The 17309-nt window shown below is 43.5% G+C and overlaps 2 protein-coding genes across 3 annotated transcripts in view; one reads left to right on the top strand and one right to left on the bottom strand.

Moving 5' to 3' along the window:
• Positions 1-11467, top strand: part of LOC106809973 — a 42717-nt gene extending 31250 nt beyond the window's left edge. Inside the window, exons 39-50 of the mRNA XM_014813213.1 lie at positions 298-452; positions 1086-1327; positions 1728-1910; positions 2330-2464; positions 2859-2931; positions 3147-3234; positions 4275-4401; positions 4880-4952; positions 5311-5473; positions 5787-5869; positions 7595-8785; positions 10231-11467. Of these exons, the coding sequence (XP_014668699.1) occupies positions 298-452; positions 1086-1327; positions 1728-1910; positions 2330-2464; positions 2859-2931; positions 3147-3234; positions 4275-4401; positions 4880-4952; positions 5311-5473; positions 5787-5869; positions 7595-8785; positions 10231-10243 (2526 nt within the window). The 3' untranslated portion in view covers positions 10244-11467. The remainder of the gene's footprint in view (positions 1-297; positions 453-1085; positions 1328-1727; positions 1911-2329; positions 2465-2858; positions 2932-3146; positions 3235-4274; positions 4402-4879; positions 4953-5310; positions 5474-5786; positions 5870-7594; positions 8786-10230) is intronic.
• A 231-nt stretch (positions 11468-11698) lies between these two features.
• On the bottom strand, positions 11699-16379 carry LOC106809979 (target of EGR1 protein 1-like). 2 transcript variants are annotated; one of them, XM_014813218.1, is made up of 5 exons: positions 15851-16379; positions 14700-14968; positions 12992-13145; positions 12124-12472; positions 11699-12090 (listed from the first exon to the last, which is right to left on the bottom strand). In XM_014813218.1, the coding sequence occupies exons 1-5, from the start codon at positions 16205-16207 to the stop codon at positions 11750-11752; spliced, it is 1470 nt and encodes a 489-aa protein (XP_014668704.1). In that variant the 5' UTR covers positions 16208-16379; the 3' UTR covers positions 11699-11749. The 2 variants fall into 2 exon arrangements, with proteins under 2 accessions (XP_014668704.1, XP_014668703.1); XM_014813217.1 differs by having other exon boundaries at positions 11699-12472.
• Between the last annotated feature and the right edge of the window lie 930 nt (positions 16380-17309).

The following is a 17309-nucleotide window of genomic DNA, read 5'->3' as shown; positions in this document are numbered from 1 at the left end:
GCAGTTCTGATTCGGAAAAAATGTGATGTAAAATATCCAGATTGTGAGTTGAATTTTTACCATATTTTTTCCATTTTCTTTAAATACTAAAACCATACCTGCCACAGATAAATCGTTTTTTGGCAGCATTTTATATTTCTGTTTGAGTTTAATTGTTTAGATCCTGATGACCAACACGTTTCAGACTATTATATAAATAAGGCCTCCTACATATATCTTAGATGATTGAAACCTTTTGTTTTAGTTGTGATTAGTCCAGCTAGGGAATGCTATGTGTGTAATCGTTTATCTTGGCAGGTCTTCGTGAGGGGAGATGTTGGTAGCTCGGAGCGAGCCAGCATAGAGGAGGCGTTGGAGAATGCTTGGGCTGCTAGTCTGCCGGACGTGGATCCGACTGACATCGATATCGTACTGGCCAAGATCGATCCGTACATTGTCACTGGCAACAAGAGGTTGAGTCCTTTTGCTATCATGTTAAAACAAAACATTGTCTTGAATAATATGCACTGTCGTATTCACATGACAGTACTTATGTTTAAGGGTATCATGCATCTCAAATTAACTGCCACTATGAACTGGAATAAATGGATAAAACACGAACTAAACACATAAATGGTGCAAAACAAACGAAGAGCACCTGTTATAATACTTGGCTGCTTCAATAGCTCCCACTGCTGGTATGCGGCTGCCACGCTCGTGGGGAAGTTCACGTACTATGAACGTAATAATCACGGACTTTCAAGATTAGATAAGTAATTGTTAATAGGTAGTCTGTTAGCAGTCTGTGGTTATAGTACGTGGTAGTCCATGTATTTTGCAACGGACTGTAATGAACTGCTAATTTGGTCCGTAATAGTTTGTGGCTCTCAGTGCGTTTTGCACCATTTATGTGTTTAGTCCGTGTTTTATCTGTTTATTCCAGTTCATATAGTGTGCTCTGTCCTAAATCTGTTAATGTTCAAATGTATTATATTTATATTGTATATACTTTTCTTTTCGTCTTTATTGATAACTTTTATTCAGTTTAGTACATGTGCCACATCTACTTGTTAAAACCTACAACTTTCCTACGTTCTCTGCTTCAGTGCTCATCTGACAGGAATATCATACTTCACTAAAGTCAACGGTCGCCTGCTTGATCCGCGCATGCGCTTCGGACCGGTACAGAACCCCAACCTTGACAATAGCCTGCGACCCTATGGGCTAGCATGTAACTGTGAGTTCAGGACCAAGGTGCATCACATATTCCTCAAGGCGAAGCTGGCACCGTACGAGAATGACAAGGTAGAGGATGCACTGCAAGCAGCCTGGGATACGCTCGGGCAAGGTACGTATATATATATATATATATATATATATATATATATATAAATAATTATTAATATCAGAAATAAATACAAGTTGATTTATTTTTATTTACTCTGGATAACATAGAGGATCATTGCAGGTTACTAGCCCCGCTAGATGCATAGAAATAGAAACCCTAATTTGTGTTCTGGTATTCCAGTTTACATGTGGTTTGTGGTGAAACGTGTATATATCAGTATTCTCTGTGATTCAATTAATGTATTGCTGTGACATTTGGTTGTGCTACCATATATCATATAGGAGAATGCTTGATGAAGTGAAAAGAGAATTTAAGATGACCTATCATAATTGTAGGTGATAATTAAAGCAGTAAAACGTTTTCCAAATGATATTTATACATCTTCTATTGTTTTTCTTAGGCTATGCTGTGGACGTGCTGAACATCGAATCTCCGTATGTGTTCCTGTCTGACCCACATGACACCAAGTCCTGGGATTATGCTGTCAAGGTCAACTACATTGTAACGTCAAACACACCAGATGACAAAGATATCTCATACTTGTTGCTTCCTGAAACATTCCGTGAAACTCTGGCAAAGGAAGGCAAGTATTAGTTGCTAAGCACTGTGGAAGAGAGGAGACTGTAGGTGAAAGGAGCGAGTGTCTCGTATCTGTGAAAGTTGTGAGAAATTTAGTAAAGGGGATCTCACTTGTGTGCTTATAAGACTTGCCACAATAGGGTCCTTAGTATTAGCAATTCCAACATTGAAAGTGTTCCTTTACTATCCAGACTGTATTTCAGGCACGATATGTATAGTAACACGTAATTATAAGTATTAAAACAAATCGCTTATTTTGGGATAAAAAATAATATCTGCAACATGCGCATACTCTGCTAATGTTGTGCATATTAAAAACTCGATGTCAATTGCTAACAATCTTACGATGCAGCGTCCCAATAAATACATTCTCAAAAATCTCGCTGTGAAATACGTAATGCAATGTGGATCAATTGTGTGTAGAGTATAACCTGGAGCTGTGCGACTGCCAGCCTGTGAAGGCATCCTATCTGTACGTGCACGGGGACCTAGACACCATCAACAACCGCACCATCAAGTATGGCATTCAACAAGCTTGGCTGACGCTTAACAATGATGGTATGTATTCTATATGGTATATGTATGTATGGTATGTATGTGTGGTATGTATTTATATGCATGTGAGGTATGTGTTTATAATTTTATATGGTATGCATTCTAAAACATGCCGCATTCTGTAGCTCGTGTCTTCGTTGTAGTTGAAGATTTAATGTTTGACATGTGTAAATTGTAGCAAAGCAGATACGTTAACACACACGTCAAATAAAGTATTAAGTTACGTGATTCGCTCAAAGATTTGTCACGTTTAAAAGAATGTTAATCTTTATGCATGCAAAAGAATAAGCTTATGATATTTATTGAAATGTAGTAATATAGATTTGCTATATTTTTAGGTATGTTGTTTACTAGAAATAAAACACTGATACATTTCATATATTTTTGTTATTTCCAGCTGCATTTAACAGTGCCTGGAATACACAAATTGTCGCTGTGGATGGCAATTTAGTAACTAAAGGGCCTGAATAGTAAGTAGAATGTTTCCTAGATTTATAGAATTAAGGTGGTAATTATGGATGTATACATTCTTAAAAAAATTAATTGTTATTGACTCTCAGCAATTAACTGAAAATTTTATTTACTTGAAACATGCAAGTCTCGGTTTTTTTGCCTGGTGAAATTTGTTGCTTTAATGTATTTGTCGGTATCGAGTCCTACATATGACAACGTCTTGCATTTACAGCTCGCCACTAGTACGAGTGACAGAGACAACAACACTCTATGGATCCATGCCAGAGCCATTCTTCCTAAAGGCACCTACACCGCAACAGGTAAATTTTTGCAACAGGAGCATGCTGACTGACTGACGGTACTATATACGCCAGCTGTATGCTATAATCAAGCTTGAGACTTTATTCTTCTTAAACTATGAAATTGTGGTCTCGTTTCATTGGTACTTGCAGTACAATATATATGCGTCTGTACGATTTTAGTGTTTCGTTGAAGCTAGCTCAGTATGGTTTATCGAACAGCTTTCATGCAGTCTGCAAGGTTTGTTATGCCGCACAGTTGCACTGGATATCGATGCATTATTTAAACATTACAACAGAAGTCTTTTTTTCTTATTTTTGTGCACTACTTTTCTGCCAGCCTACGCTGAGCCAAGTGAGTAAATGTTATTGTATACACAGCCACTATAGTCTGTATAGCTGTACGTGGGTCACGGTTTTATTGCCCATGAATAAATAATAACGTCGTACGTCGAATGAACACGAAACTTGTTTTATCTGATAGATTTTTTAAAGGGAATTGTTTCAATAATTAATGCAGCTTGTAGATGGTACCTGTTTCAGTAATTGTTTTTAGGCGTGGAAGGGCACATGTTATTCACGGGATACCGTCCTCACTACAGTAACTTACATATTATAGACACTATATATACTACTTACTCTTACATGTTCCTGCGGTTTAACTCTCAAACAACAATTTTAGGATTAGTTATGAATTTTCATCAACAGAATATAGTCCTCTGTATAAAAATAATTGGTACACGTATGTAACCTCATCTAATAGAAAGTACTATCAACACCACACGATTTTTTAATTAGGTTTCAATGGTACCACAACAATTACCTGGTTCTTCGTGGAACACCATGCGTGGCATGAGCCAAATTGTAAAGAATTTTACTGCATTTGCATTGTAAAGTAGTAATAGAGAGCTCAGTGATAGATGTTATTATAGCAACAAGGAGCCAATAATTAAAGACTTTAAAGTAGTGAAATTGAGTTATAGACTGTGGTAGAAGTATATGGGCTCCCTGTGCGTGCTATTTGACCATGTTCTCATTGTGAGAGTTTACTTACCGTGCAGATTAATAAGACGCTGCCCACATTCAACAAGCTGTGTGGCTGCGTTCCTCGGCTCAAGGCTGTCATGTACACTGACGAGAAGGAGACGGCCACCTCCTTGCAAGGGCAGTGGGCAGTGAGAAATGCAGGTATGCAAGCGATCAGCAAGTCCGTTGATGGATGACTCTTTCACTTGTTTAGTCACAGTAATAAACAAATTTGTAGCATTTGCGCAGCAGAAGTAGGCGTTTATAGTTGTGTAATCCGAGGGAAACTGTGTTCACCGCTGTGTACACTCCTAATGTTGCTTGACCTGATTTTAACAGCTTTAATGTAGCAATGTAAAACAAGAACAAGGAAACATCGGTTAACTTAAATCCTTCGAATAATATAATACCTGTAGAATATTTATGTGTGTGTATGCATGCATGCATGCATGCCTGAGTGCATTCATATGCTTGTGTGTTTCTTGTATGGAACCTAGCTGTGCCTGTGATTGTGTATTCGTTCTGCTTATGTCAGATACAACAATCAGGTGTTGATAAACTGCAGGTTTATGCAACAGTCGCTGTAAAAATTTGTATAATATGTCATCATACGTACAGTGTTTTATAATTGTTCTTACAGAGTACGTGCCTCCTGGTGGAATTCTGGTCGAGGATGTCCACTACGATACTGAGAAATACGTCACCAGAGACCGGTGAGTTTCATCTCCATTTATTTATTTGTTTGCCTGCAAGTATACTGTCAACATGTTACAGTTACATATCTTGGGAGCAGAGAACAACAAACAAAAATGTCGGCTTTTCGCATGGCTCCCAAAACAAAGATTGCAGAGCTGAGAGGTGGGGGATCGTAGGGTGTGGAGAGGGAGGCGGAGGAACCTATTAAGTCATCCACTATTTTGCGCAGTTTGCTGGTTTTGCCCCCCCCCCCATTAAAAGATCCTGGCTATGCCACTGAACATCTATATGAACGTGCACAGATAAATACGTGAACGTGTGTTTATTTTTCACGTGTTTTGATTAAAGAGCGTAAATTTGATGGAAAAATTACAGAGATCCCGTCACGATGATAGACTACAAGGTGACAGTCAATGATAGCATCGCGTCTCCTGCCATCCTGCCTGATCTAAAGCAGCCTCCAAGTCCCCTGCCGGAGACGGCCCTTGAGCTTGTCACAGCCGACGTTCTCAGAGCTGGCGGCGGCGGCAGCAAATGGGTATGTAGACAGGATTACGGTGTGTGAGACATTATTACGATAATCTAATATTCTGAATTTTTGCCAATTTTATTCACAGTCGCCTCACGCGTAAATGTTCTTTATATCTCTGATTGCGTAATGCATGTATAATGCTTAAGCCATAACATATTTGTATTTATAATTTCACTTTGTACTTTCTTTTTGGCGAGAACAGGGTGAATAGCATGAGAGAAATGACAGAATTGAGAGAAAGGAAGACCAGTTGTTAATCTCATAGCATTTTAATTCAGACTCGTGTTAGTTAGCTGACGTTTGCTTTGTGTGTTTGCAGCGTTGGCTCATTCCCGTGATCATCATCTTGTCTCTTCTGCTCATCATACTCATCCTGGCACTTGCTCTGTGCCTCTGGAAGAGGTAGGTGATGCGTACGATCTTAATTATTAATGGGAATTCATTACTATTGATGATGCAGGTGATTAGTGACGAAAGATCTATACCCAGACACGAAACGATAGGAGGTATAGTAGTACCTAGGGAATCTCAACATTGTTGTTACGTAGTATTATGAAGGGTACTGTCAGAAGTTGTTGATTGAGCTTTGTGCAGGTTCCTTCAATTCTCAGTGCTTTCGTCGTAATTGTTTGCGTACACATTCATGTCTTCGGCTTTCTTGCGGCCTCGCAACACCTGTGTTACGTTCGAGCAGAATTCCCTAGCACGGTACTAGATGCTAACTCGGAATTTTGCCTGAGATGGTGAACCAAATACTGGCCGCGTGCGTGCGTGCGTGCGTGCGTGTTTGCGTGTGTGCGTGCGTGTCCGCGTGCGTATATGTGTTGGTACTCATGAGTTTTTATCACATTTACTTCTCTAGTATGTCTCCGAAGCGGGTTGCACCATCACAGCCAAATACTGCTCCCCCTTCCCAAACAAATGCAAATCCTCTGCGGTATTAACCGGGTGAGACTTGCTGTCAGTATCGGCACGTGTTTGTGGAGTGGACGTGATATAGTTCTTTCCGTTGTTGATGGCAGCAAAGTTCCAATAGATTGGAACCCAGTGTTCGTGTTTTGCTGTTTGGTGTGCATGGCTTCATTAGAATGTACATAAAGTTACCGGTCGAAAGGCACCAGGAAGTACGTTCTACTGAATTAGGTCTCCAAATTTTAGGTCTTGAAGCGAAACAGTTAGGGTTCTGCACATCGATGTGGTTTGTGTACTGTGATCTATGTTCTTTATAACAAGAATGTTATTTGTGATGACATTAAGGGCAAATACAGGCATGTTGTTAATGTATGTGGTTTGAGGCATGTAGTACGTGTTAAGTGTTGTTGGTGATATCACACGTTTTTACAGAAGACTGATGTTATATGCTATGAGTAGGAATATTTCTATTTCTTAAATTCAGTTTAACTGTTAACGTACCAATTTATGTATTTCTATCTTTTAAGACATCTAAATGTCTGACACATACAATATGCAAACATGCTATACATATGTAAAGTGAGACGTCGTAGCTGTGATATAGATAACGAACATTAATTATATGATTAGCAGCTTTACTCACGGCTTTAAGCTCCAGAGTAACTAATACATAACCCTGTTGCTAAAAATTTCAGTTCGACACCTGTTCAAAATAACTTTTGTTCCGTGCCCTATTCCGCATAACTCGCATTTCACATTGACTCCGAGATATCTGTGTACCTTTCCCGAAACCGATTCCGAGTAATGAATTCCGTAAACCTATTCCGACTAATTAATTCCGTAAACCGATTCCGAGTAATGAATTCCGTAAACCTATTCTGACTAATGAATTCCGTAAACCTATTCTGAGTAATGAATTCCGTAAACCTATTCCGACTAATGAATTCTGTAAACCTATTCCGAGTAACGAATTCCGTAAACCTATTCCGAGTAATGAATTCCGTAAACCTATTCCGACTAATGAATTCCGTAAACCTATTCCGAGTAACGAATTCCGTAAGCCTATTCCGACTAATGAATTCCGTAAACCTATTCCGAGTAATGAATTGCATAAACCTATTCCGAGTAACGAATTCCGTAAACCTATTCCGAGTAACGAATTCCGTAAACCCATTCCGAGTAATGAATTGCATAAACCTTTCTTCCCGGATACAGGAGGACGTCGAAGAAAGAGAAGGTCGCCAGCCGGCCGTACAGCGCGAACACGCTCGGTCACGAGAACGCGAGCGAGTACAGTCACCGGCACGGCGGCGGAGGCGGAGGCGTAGGCGGGGGCGGCGGAGCGTACGGCAACGGCCAGGGCACCTACCAGACGGCGCAGAACTTTGACAACCGCGGCTATGACAGCAGCCTCGATCACCACCAGGGCAGCGTCTACAATCACGATGCCTACAGCGCCGCGTACCAGGGAGGCGGCGGCGGCGGCGGAGGCGGCGGCGGTGGCGCGTACGGAGGTGGGAGCGCCGGCTACAGCACTGCGGCAATACACGCCGCGCCGGCCGCTGCAGGCGTCGCCCAAAGCGCCTACAGTGGCAGTCGTCATCACGAATCCATGCAGCATGGCGGCGCCGCTTCCGGATCGGGTCACCACGCCGCTGGGGGAGAAGGCGGAAGGGGAGGACAGGGCGCCTCGAGTAGAGGTCTGAATGCTTACGGTGGAGCGGGGCAGGTTCAGGAAACTAGTGCCTATGCCAGGAGCAGCAATGTCCAGGAGAGTCGTGGCAGTGGCGGGGCCCAGGAGGGTCGCGGATACAGTGGCGGGGCCCAGGAGAGTCGCGGATACAGTGGCGGGGCCCAGGAGAGTCACGGATACAGTGGCGGGGCCCAGGAGAGTCACGGATACAGTGGCGGGGCCCAGGAGAGTCGTGGATACAGCGGCGGGGCCCAGGAGAGTCGTGGATACAGCGGCGGGGCCCAGGAGAGTCGCGGATACAGCGGCGGGGCCCAGGAGAGTCGCGGATACAGTGGCGGGGCCGAGGAGAGTCGCGGATACAGTGGCGGGGCCCAGGCCAGCGGGGGATACGGTGGAGGCGCTCAGGAGAGTCGCGATTACAATGAGACCCAGACGCAGGAGAGCAAGTTCGAGGAAAGTCGCGAGTATAGCAGTGGCGGGCAGGATAGCCGCGGTCACGGAGCAGGCGGACAACAACAGAGTCGTGGATATAGTAGCAGTAGTCAGGCACTCGAAGACCGTGGGTACGGAGGAGCGGTAGCGCAGAGCAGTGGTGGTAGGCACAACCACGGTACGATGAACAGCATGGCCAGTATCGGGGACCGCAACGTCAGCTACGACTACATACAGGAGTCTACGTCGGTGGAGGTCACTGAGAGCAAGACCGTTGAAGAGTGAGTGTGGTACAATTTCACTTTGTTTTATCGGCTCTACGTATTTCTTGTGTAATGATTGTCAGGAGTTTCATATTCTCTCACATAGTTAGTGTCTATTATGACAGAAGCCAAAGTTGTGCACCTGTCTATGATAGCCAATTAACGTAGGTAGCAAAATATTTGTCAGTGAGACCTGTCAGATTAAAAACTCAAGTTAAACTAGGGGTGTACTTTCATTTTCTGTAATAGTACTTCAAAGACCTAATAACGAAGAATTTTTATAACAGATGTATGCAGATAGTTATACTCAGATGTTTAGGCTCTCATGAGGACACATTTTTGTGGACTAAACTGTTAATTATTCTTACGCACATAGCTGCATAACAGATCGCTTGTAGTCGCCTTAACGAGGATACATGAAGCAGGTATATCCGCTTTAGGTTTTCAAACTTACCTGACCACATTAGTTTGTTTGGTTTCCTTGCATTGTTTTACAAACTGCACGTATTGACCTTTTAAATGGTTACAATTTTCGCTTGATTTTTTCAGCTATGGATGGAATTATGTTGTACATGTATATAGTTTTCATACACTTGCATTTTTATCTTTAGTATGATGCACAGTCAAGTTACAGGCCCGTAGCCAGGGGGGGTTCGGGGGGTTCGAACGAACCCCCCCCCCCCCTCCCCCCCCAAGCAAAAAAAAATTTTGTTTGAAAATTTGCAAGAATTTCACCTCAGGTCGCTCCATTTTAGTGTAATAATTGCAAAATCTTCATCGTGCGGGAGGGTGAACAGTGAACACCCCCCTCCCACACCCTCCCCCCGCTCGGTCGCTTGGCTCCCTCGCCTGGTCGCTTCGCGCCCGAGCAGGGGCGTGTACAGGGGGGTCCAGGGAGTCCGGACCCCCCCTTGCTCGCGCAGAAAACGCATCTGAGGGGGTGTAATTTTAAAAAAAATTCTGGGGGAGGGCCCCCCCCTTCGCGTGCTCGCAACTTTGGGTTACGGTTAGACCCCCCCTGGTACAAATCCTGTTCACGCCCCTGCCGAGCAAATTGCCAACATTAAAAAACGAACCCCCCCCCAATATAAAGCTGGCTACGGGCCTGAGTTATATAGTTATGTAGTAGAACTTTTTAATTAAAAATACAACAACTATGCATGAAACTTTATACGTGCACACAAATTTATGAACTCGACCCCACACGACGGTATCGTTGGTTGCTCTGGCTGCAAAATAATCGAGTCGAGTTGTTTCCGTGTGACATTTACATCCTTGATGAAAGTGTAGTTGTTTAAGCTTATCTAACCTGTGATCTCCCGTGTTCAAGTCTGGTGCTTAATATGTCGCGTTGCACGTGTGCAAGTGTTTTCCTTTTGTAGGTACGTGTTATAGAGCTTTTCCTTAGTTATATCCTTTTGTAGAGCGGTCATTAATCGGGATCACTTGAATTTCGTCTTCAGGTACCCACGCTGAGATCCCTCATTATTGCAAGAACAACCAGATGACCACTTGTTTCCGCTACTCCCGATGCTATCCTGATTGCGTCCCTTCTGACCACGAATAATGTCAAGGTACTCGCTCTGTTCGCATCAGCGGTGAATAATGACAAATGTGTCAGATTCCTGGTTTGGACAAATTTGGTTCGCATGTATCCTGTTGGAAAATTTACTGGTAGCCAACACCTATGCAAAAACTCAACTGACCACATTTCAATTGTAATGCAATTGTGATATGCATGTGCTATATTAGTCGTAAACATAAGCGTTTTAGAGAAGGTGTAAGGGTGCTTGAGCAAAAAAGATGTTGTGGACACAGCTCCAATGTCTATAAGTGTGGTTATAGATGCATATGACAAATATTATTTTACACCTTTTTAATACGGCATGTATTAGTTTTCCATTGAACTGTCCAGACCACTGTCTCAACTTCGTGATAGTTCTCTTAATTAAAATCTTGCATCTGTTATGGGCAGCCATTTAGTTTCATAGAGTTAGCTTGTCTGTGGAAAACCATCAGAATTTTGTATGCCGAAAAGGAGTAATTTCATTGAAAAAAAAAACGAACAAGGATAATTTTATACTAACATTTGAGGACAAAATGGTGCTCTCTAAATTTGTTGCGAATAAAATCAAATTTATCTCATAAACATTTATAGAGCCTTGTTTAATTATTGGCTCTGTAGAATTAGATAATAATGAACATGTAGAAAGGTTGCTGATAGCAGTTACTGTATACTAGTCCTGTTTATAAAATACTCAATACTACGTGTCACGAAGAGCGTAAGGAAAATGTTTACATGTGGGTAAGTTTTATTATGTAAAAATGATATAATTGCAACATATATCTGCAGGAGAGGAGGCTATTACTTATTAACTATTCATTATAATGGTTCACATTTATACAGCATGTTCGTGTATTTAATTTTGGCCATAAACATAGTAACATGCGTATATGATGTATAGTATCACATGAATGTTTGCGTAATTTTCAACTTCATGCAATGTATAGACGATTCTTTCGTCTACATGATATAGTATAATTTTACATTTTTGGTGGTTTTACTATGGGGTCGAGTAGTTTGTTAGATGCAATAATCGAGTTGCTTTTTTCATGCACCAATTATATATAAACATGAAATGCTTGTAAACTGTATGTTAGTGTAAAATAAAGTCCATGACTTCTTATTTTATTACTAAACCTATACCTATGCAGCCTCCTTATCTAAATAAATATTGAAAATGAATCATTTACATTGTATGCCCGTAATGATTTAACAACAGTGAAATGATAGTGGCCACTTTTAAATGATGGAATGAAATTATATAAATATATGTATATTATAAATGAAAACCCAAACGATTCTATAAGTGCAAATGCACCCATCTGTTTTGATTAATGAGAAGAACCAACATACATCACTGTAAGGAATAATGAGTCACTGAAGCTTTTTATTAACTACTATTCTTATACAAAGAAATGCTAATGTGTAATGTTCAATTGCGCATTTTCTATTCTTTCGAGCTTTTCTGTGTGATACTTGGAATTCTTAACAAACGTACTTTTAGAAATAAGTAGCCCAACGTCTTTACCACTGAGACACAGCCTGTTCTCGAACCGTCCAAGTCCAAAGCCAGGCGACTTCAAATCTCCGTGTTTGCGTATGTAGTAGGCCATAGCAAAACCAGTCATGAAGGCGTCGTAGCCAGCCCTGTGGCCGCCCGTGTGCTTCACTGAGTAATCCTTAACAGCACGGCTAACCGAGGCGGCATCCCCTGCCTCTAGCAAACTTTCCTCGGTTCCCGTGCTCCCATTTCGTTCGCCTCCATCGCGAGTGACAACAAACGCGTGTTCACCACGAGCAGCCTCGTCGATAACGGACGAACGATCCATGCTCGCCGGTCCGCTGTTGGTGTCAGCGAGCTGACCGACTGACTGACCGGCTGTCTCGCCCATGGGCTCGCCGTAACACAAGGCGTCGACGACCTCCGCGTCTCGACTTGAGGCATCGACGACCTCCGCATCTCGACTCGAGGCGTCGACGACGACCGCCGCCGCCTCGCCGTGTTTCAGCTGCCGCTGGTGGGTTCGCTTGCGCGTGCGCCTGCGCTTCTTCCGCTCGATCGTGCAGCCATCGTTGTCGAGGATGACGTCGATGTCGTGGCTGAGCTCGCAGCTCGTTCCCGCGGGACACCAGCCGTGTGCCTGCCAACACGTACACACACAGTCACCGTTACTAAAACTGATCCACCTCTAGCACTGAAGTAAAATAAAACTATAAAATTTTACAAGCAAAACATGCAAACAGTCTGCGATAAATTAATAAAACTCATCCAACTCTAGCACTGAAGTGAAAAAAATAAATAAAAAATTTACAAGCAAACACCTCTGTAAACTCTTAACGAAGGTATGACGGGTAATATACTGTAAAGGTTGCAGGCAAACACCTCCGTAACCTCTAACGAAGGAACGCGGGTAATATACTGTAAAAATTACGGAAGCATGCAACCCGTTAAATCTACGTACATTTGACATGTAGAGAGAATTTGCCATGCACTTATATTTTGTGATTGGCAATCTTGGAATCAGTTCGATTTTTACCTTGCGCCAAATACCCGTAACCATATGTTCTTACAATAATTGTTAATTTGGTATGAATGTTAACCTTTTGTAAAATTTCAGTTTACTGCTACTTGCTGCTTAACCAAGTCAGCTGCCACTTACACCATAACGCTTGCAGAAAGGACTTCCAGTGTGGTCTCCCATGTCTAGCCCACAAGGTCTGTAGTCAACAAAACCAGCGCAGTCACGGTAGTCAAGAAAGTGAATGCCTATATGTCGTTTAGACCCCTGAGCCTCAGCAAAATTGTCTCTTTGGCTTGAACAACAAAAGAAAAATGAACATGAACACCCATTCACACATATAGTGTCATCAAACATCAAATGATACCATACTAAAAAATAGTTTGATGCATTTTTCCACCTTTAAGTTTATCACAGGAATTAAAAACAGCTAACTGACAATAATGCTGGGACAAACAAACTGTACAAACACAAGCAATGACGTTATGTTTTCTTTGGTACCATGTACTCTCTTAAGTACTATGCCAATTTTTTCAAAACATTAAAAATACCTAACAAACCCCAACAAATCGAAGTTGCCCATGTCTCATATTATACCAGATTGTATCCACGTTGGCAACCACTACCAAACCTCTACATAAACGCTAAAAGTGGCCTTTATAGATAAGTGATGGTCCTTTAGCAACCGTTTAGCCTGTGTTAGTGGGCAACTCTAAAGAACAAACACCTGTCTGTAAATGACACTTTCACAATTTCCCTTGAGTGGAAGTTATAATCAGTAAAATCAAGAATAATCAAATAAAGTAGCATATATCTAAAATAATATCATTTACAAGTGAGCTATAGACACTGCCAGAGTTCAGTCGACCAATCCCGGATCAGCATGTTTGCGAGGCTTCAACCTGTGCAGGTGGCCGACCGTATGTAGGTCACGCAAGCAAGGTCGTATTCTCAGACTTGCTCTCAACAGCAGGCTCACGTGCACACACAAGCACACGTGTGTTACTCTGTATTGCATTTTACCAGGCTTTACGTTCAGTGAGATATACGAAGTTGATTGGTTACTCATCGATCATTTGTGTGTGTTGTGTCGCGCTTCTAATCGGTGACCACAACGTGACCTTGACATCGTCGAACATTGAAATGGACTCTCAGACATCGTCACATAAATCAGCAGACATCGTCACATACATCTGCAGACATCATCACATACATCTGCAGACATCGTCACATACATCTGCAGACATCGTCACATACATCTGCAGACATCGTCACATACATCAGCCTAGACATCATCACAGTACATCTGGGCAACATCGTCACATAAATGCAGCAGAACATCGTCACATTACATGCTGCAAGAGCATCATCACAGCTACATCTGCAGAACATGCGTCACATACATCTGCAGACATTCGTCAACATATGCATTGGTCAGACATGCGTGCACATACATCGTGGCAGACATCGGGGTCAGCAATACCATCTTGCAAGACATCATCACAGATGAAACATCTGCAGACATCGGGGTCACAGTACATGCTGCAGGACATCGAATCAGCGATACATCTGCGGCGTGGGCGGAGCATTGTCACATACCATCTGGCAGACATCGTCACATATCATCTGCATTACATCTGCATACGATCGTCACAATACATCTGCATACACGTCGTCACATACATCTCAGACAGTCGTGCACGAATCGGTCACACTACATCTGAAGACATCATCAGCAAACATCGTGGCAGACATCGTCACATACATCTGCAGACGAAACCCCGTCCGATCGGCTAAGAAGTAGCCGCGGACGGCCGCGATGGGAATCGATTCGGCGACGCATACGCACCACTTGCGGTAGACGTACTCCAGATAGGAGGCGGGCAGGCGCGCGCCGAACTCCGCTATGTGCTCGTGTCGAACACGCCGCGCCGGCGAACATCTGCGAGAGGGTCGGCGAGGGAACGTGGCGAGGGTCGGGCGGGCAGCGCGGGCGTACAGGTTCGCGTAGGTGAACACGAGGTCGATGAAGCCGTTGTGGAGCGCGACGACGCGCCGGCAGGCGACGAGCTCGGTGACGACGCGCCGCAGCAGGCACGCCTCGTCGTCGTCGTCACGCTGCGAGGGTAACGATTAGTCTATAATAGTTAATACACTACATAAATATAATGAGTATATACACTGGACCCCCGAGATACGAATTTAATTCGTTCCACAGATTTGTTCGTATCTTGAAAAATTCGTATCTCGAGCGCTATATAGGACGTCACATACAGCAAGTGCAATCATGAGAGCACGACCACATTCAATGAGTCACGTACTTAAACTGACTCACCGAAAGAGCGCGCGCTTTAATATATGTGAAAAACATAAGAAAACGTGTACGAAATGAAAGAAATAAGAGTGCAATAAGCTCTTGCGGCCCGATCATCTAAACATAATTAACAAAGCCTGCAGCCAGGGCAATGATGCACATACAGGGTTCTCCCCAGGATGAAATTCGAAACAGGGGGGAGGGGAGGGGGGGAGAACTAGGGGGGGTTCCGGGGGGCGCTTTTTTTTCGTACCACTATTAATGCGTGAAAAAAATCGTCAACGCACAGCCCTGCCATAGAATCGGTATTGGGTCTGTAAGTATATAAGAAGCGAGTCGGTGTACCAGTTAGTGATTGGTGTGGGACAGGTTGACTGTTTGTACTTGTGTATTGTGTGCAGTGCATGCGTGGCACGGTAAAAATACACTCGCCGGGTGTCCTGGTCGAATGAGAATTCTTGACGATCGATTCCCGCGCTGGCAAACTTTTATTGTGGTGGAATTTAATCGGGGCGGAGGTAATTTAAACGGGGCGCAAGGATTGAAACAGGGGGGGGGAGTTTTCCCAAACGGGGCGCCGTTTGCGCAACGTAGGGAGAACCCTGACATACATTTTCTTGTGTGAGCGAGACTGCAGTAAAGTACCTAACATCCATCTATGCAAGGTTAATTTAAAATTAACTCACCTTATCATTACCCCTGTAGTAGGGAACGCCGGTTGTGTACTGCTTGTTGAAATCAAACCCGTGAGACACAAGGAACTGCAGCGCGGCAGGTTCGACGACGTAACTTTCCGAACAGAGCACGGTAATGCTGAACGTCTGCACGGTGTATTCCGTACACAGTTCGCGCTCAGGACGCGAGCTCGCACTCTCGCTCTCTGCTGAACCACCTTTCCTTGCACCGCCACCGATCGTGCTGCCATATTGCATTGCGTCTTCCATGACTGTGTCTTCACCTTGCATCTCACCATATTCTGCCACCACTTTAGCACCAGTGCAGGAACCGGTTAGCGTTAGCTGCGGATTGTGACCATTAGCCATTTCGTCTTCTCCGCTATCATGCTTTTGTTCTGCGGAATCCCTGGGGTGTTGTTTAGAGACGAAACTGCTAGGCTTTGCTCGATAGCATGAGATTCCAAGCCCAATTATGGATCTGGTCTGTGCAGTCTCAGAAACAGCCTTATAACGGTCCTCAATTGACCTGAAATTTTATTATGTATTATCAAGAGCGTATAAAGAAGGAGAGCGTACAACGGTGAAATGCTGAAACCATGTTGCAGTATTAGTCGATTAATAAACTTTCCCCGTTTTATTTTGACGATTCTTTGCAGTATTATTGATCAGCTGTCCTACCTTGTTAATATAAAACAATCATTTAAACTATGGATTTTTGAACGGTTAACAAAGGCGAGGGAGCGTAACGTTGAACTGCTTTTGCTATTAGAGTCCCCTCCCCCCACCATCCCCTTTTCCCTCGCCCCATCCCCTCCCCGCCCCTCCCACCTCCCCCCTACCTCCATCTGCGATAGTGGGCCGCGTGTCCTAACAATATGTGTACGCAACTGCAGCATGGCTGCATATCTGCGCCTACATAATGTGTACGACGCACGACTGAAATTTTAACGTTTATAACATCGTAGCAACAGACCTCACATGAGCACCCAAGACACGCGCTGCGCGGTCTGTGTAGCTCATCTGACATAGTCAGATGCAGCTTGATAGAATTGCATGATCGTTTCGTGCCGTCCGTCCGTCCGTCAACAGTGGGCACAAAATCTTGAATCTGCCTCGACTTTACGGTTCACATCATTCGGCACATCGGGGGGAGTCGTCAAACGAGTTTGGGATGTCGAAGCTTGTGGGTCAAAGTCAAAGGTCAAGAGGTGTAGAAGAAGGTGGGAACCGATTCACTTCGCTCTTAAACCTTAAGGTATAGTGAGGAAAATGCAGAGAATGCGGCCCACAATCTAAACCCGGTCGCACCTAGGTCGGATAGTCGGTGTATGAGATCCATGTAGGAAAAGCATGTCACTGTGCCGGAAAATTGGAGGTCACAGGAGTCAAAGGTCAATGCGCCACAGGGCAGATTTTAGACATGTTTCTGAGCGGACATGTGTAGCGTGCGAGCGATTGAAAAACTTTC

Source organism: Priapulus caudatus, unplaced genomic scaffold, assembly GCF_000485595.1.
Source record: "Priapulus caudatus unplaced genomic scaffold, Priapulus_caudatus-5.0.1 Scaffold401, whole genome shotgun sequence".
NCBI classification, from domain to species: domain Eukaryota; kingdom Metazoa; phylum Priapulida; class Priapulimorpha; order Priapulimorphida; family Priapulidae; genus Priapulus; species Priapulus caudatus.
Note: the sequence above shows the minus strand (reverse complement) of the source record. Positions and strands in the feature narration are given on the sequence as shown.

Coding starts and splice junctions, on each gene's coding strand:
- LOC106809979 (XM_014813217.1), bottom strand. CDS start 16,207: ATGGCTAATGGTCACAATCCGCAGCTAACGCTAACCGGTTCCTGCACT. Junction 13,146..14,699: donor GAGTACGTCTACCGCAAGTG/GTGCGTATGCGT, acceptor TTGTTGTTCAAG/CCAAAGAGACAATTTTGCTG. Junction 12,473..12,991: donor CTTTCTGCAAGCGTTATGGT/GTAAGTGGCAGC, acceptor ACGTGTTGGCAG/GCACACGGCTGGTGTCCCGC.